Source organism: Mastomys coucha, unplaced genomic scaffold, assembly GCF_008632895.1.
Source record: "Mastomys coucha isolate ucsf_1 unplaced genomic scaffold, UCSF_Mcou_1 pScaffold3, whole genome shotgun sequence".
Taxonomy (NCBI): domain Eukaryota; kingdom Metazoa; phylum Chordata; class Mammalia; order Rodentia; family Muridae; genus Mastomys; species Mastomys coucha.
The window spans coordinates 71,043,896-71,046,592 of record NW_022196909.1 but is presented as its reverse complement, the minus strand read 5'-3'; the positions used below and the strand labels follow the sequence as shown (position 1 = coordinate 71,046,592).

General features: G+C 49.6%; 1 protein-coding gene across 3 annotated transcripts in view; it reads left to right on the top strand.

Annotated features, from left to right (window-relative positions):
- Window positions 1–2,697, top strand: part of Stap2 (signal transducing adaptor family member 2) — a 13,064-nt gene that overhangs the window by 2,980 nt on the left and 7,387 nt on the right. For all 3 annotated transcript variants that reach the window (XM_031346488.1, XM_031346487.1, XM_031346486.1), the window contains one exon: window positions 1,032–1,323. In XM_031346488.1, coding sequence (XP_031202348.1) covers window positions 1,222–1,323 — 102 coding nt within the window. In that variant the 5' untranslated portion in view covers window positions 1,032–1,221. The remainder of the gene's footprint in view (window positions 1–1,031; window positions 1,324–2,697) is intronic.

Genomic DNA, 2,697 nt, shown 5'->3' with positions numbered 1-2,697 from the left:
CTGGCGAGATGGATTAGGGGGGGAGCACTGGCTGGCGAGATGGATTGGGGGAGCACTGGCTGCTCTTCCAAAGGTCCTGAGGTGCTTTGTTTGTTTGTTTGTTTTTCTTTCAGTTTTTCAAGATAGGGTTTCTCTGTGTAGCCCTGGCTGTCCTGGAACTCACTGTGTAGACCAGGCTGGCCTTGAGCTCAGGAAACCAGCTTGCCTCTATCTCCCAAATGCTGAGATTAAAGGTGTGTGCCACCACTGCCCGGTAGGTCCTGAGTTCAATTCCTAGCAACCACATGGTGGCTCACAACCATCTATAATGGGATCTTCTGGTGTGTCTGAAACAGTGAGTGTACTTATGTACATAAAATAAATTAATATTTAAAAAAAAAGAGCACCACCACAACAAAACAAAACCTAGACATGGTGATGCACACCAGACAGAGCAACACTCAGGAGGCAGAGGCAGGAGGTTCAGAGGTTCAAGGTCATTCTCAGCTACTTAGTTGGAGGACAGCTGGCCTACATGAGACCATATCTCAATGAAGCAAAGGAAAGAAAACTAAAATCAAATAACTGAAGTACTTAGATGTGAGTGTGATAAGGACGTTGTGGATACGCAGACTGTGGGGATTTCAGTGTGGGGTTGGCGGTGCATCTTAGTGGGGAAGGGTTCTTGGCACCAAGCCTGATGACCTGGCTTTGATCCCTGGGACCCAGGTGGTGGAGGAAGAGAATCACTCCTACAAGCTGTCCTCTGACCTCCACACCCATACACACAGTAAATGTAACCAAAAAATAAATTGATTGGTATACGCTGAGTGTGTTCAAGTGGAACAGAGCTGAGAAAGTCTTCCCTCCTTCCCTGACTGACTGTAGGCTACCATATCATAGATGTCAGTAAAGCATATTGATGGTCCTGATCCAGGGAAACTTACTGCTACATTCATCTGACCTGCCAAGCATTCCAGATCTTAGTTATGCTCCTGCTGTATGTTTCTGTGATCTCCCTGTGTTGGTCTCTTGGCCATCTTTCCTAACAGGTCTTTGCTTGGGACAGGAGCCCAGAGCTACTGGGATTTCCGCAGGATTCAGCCCCCGCCCAGCCCAGCCCAGCACTGCCAGGGAGGGAGTTGACAGCTGACTGAGTTGAGGAAACTCCCCAGGAACCTGTTTATCCACTTCCTGGCCAGGCTGAGGCTCCTACTGCAAGGACAAGGACCCAGGCTGGTCATGGCCTCAGCCCTGAGTCCACCCCGGGGACACAAGCTCAAAGGTGCTCCACCTTCGCACTACTATGAGAGCTTCCTAGAGAAAAAGGGACCCTGTGACCAGGTATGAAGGGTGGGGAGCCAGCAGTGTAGCTGTCCTGGGAAACTGCAAGAGCCTCTCTGAACCGAGGTCACCTCACAGACCATGGGCCTGGCAGGGGGTGGGTGACAGTGGGACAGCACCTAGTGGAGCAAGCATATGCCACTGGCTGTGGAAGGTTTGGCCGTCTGTCTGTCTCTGTGTCTCTTTCCATATTCTATCCTCTAATTTCACCCTTGTCTATCTATCGGTCTGCCTGTCCACCTTCCTGTCTGGCTGCCTGAGGCTACCTGACTGCTTGACTATAGGTCTCCTGACCTGTCTTACCCAGCTGTTTCAATCTTTCTAACATGACCTCTCTTTCCACTCTTTGAATGTAAATAAACAGGACTAGAGACAGAAATAAGGTGTCCTCCGATTCCTGAGCCTCCTTCCACTCCTGGCCCAGAATTAACCCAAAGGTTAATTCCTCCTCCCCAAGGGGGAGGGTCACGGCAGGTGGGCCCAGGTCAGGGCAGGTGACATGTGGAAAGGTGACACCTGACTGCAGCCACATAAGAGAGGGTTGTTTTGAGACAGGTTGTGGGGACTGTAACCCAGAAGGGCTTTAAAGTTGAAGCAATCCTTCTGCCTCAGTTTTTCAAGTGTTGGGATGACAGGTGTGCTCTGCCACCATGTTCAGCCCACATGCATTTTCTGTTGAATGCACCCCTCCATTTCTCCTGACTTTGTCCCTTAGGTCTCTCATCCACATCCCACATGTGTTCAGATACACCCTATCCAGCAAGTCCTTTACATGATGCATTCAAAGGATGGGCAGATGGATGCGCATACATGGATAGATGGATGGATGAGCAGATACGTGGGTGGATGGATAGGCGGGTGAATTGGTGAGTGTATGTATGTATGTATGAATGGATGCGGGTATAATGGGTTTGAGGATGGGTGCATGGATGGATGAATGGATGGATGGAAGAGTGGGTGGATGTGTGGATGGATAGGTGGATGGATGGGTGGTAAATGGGTAGTTGGGTAGATGGATGGGTAGGTGAATGGATAAATAGTTGGATGGGTATTGTGGATTTAGTTTATTGCTTGCATTGTGTTAATTGGGTTCCCAAATTACACGGGAGAGTTTGCACGTCTTTGAGTGAGATGCTAATGGTCCCTGCCCCCAGCTGGTTCTAATTGGTAAATAAAGTTGCTGGCAGCTAATAGCTGGGCAGAAAGACAAAAGTGGGACTTTGAGGCTCCTGGGCAAGGAATTCAAGGGAAGAGGAGAATCTCCATTGTTGGAAGGAGGTCTTGGCCTGAGAAGTGTAAGATAGAGAGACAGAGATGCTGCTCTTCTTCTCCTTCTCCTCCTCCTCCTCCTCCTCCTCCTCCTCCTCCTCCTCC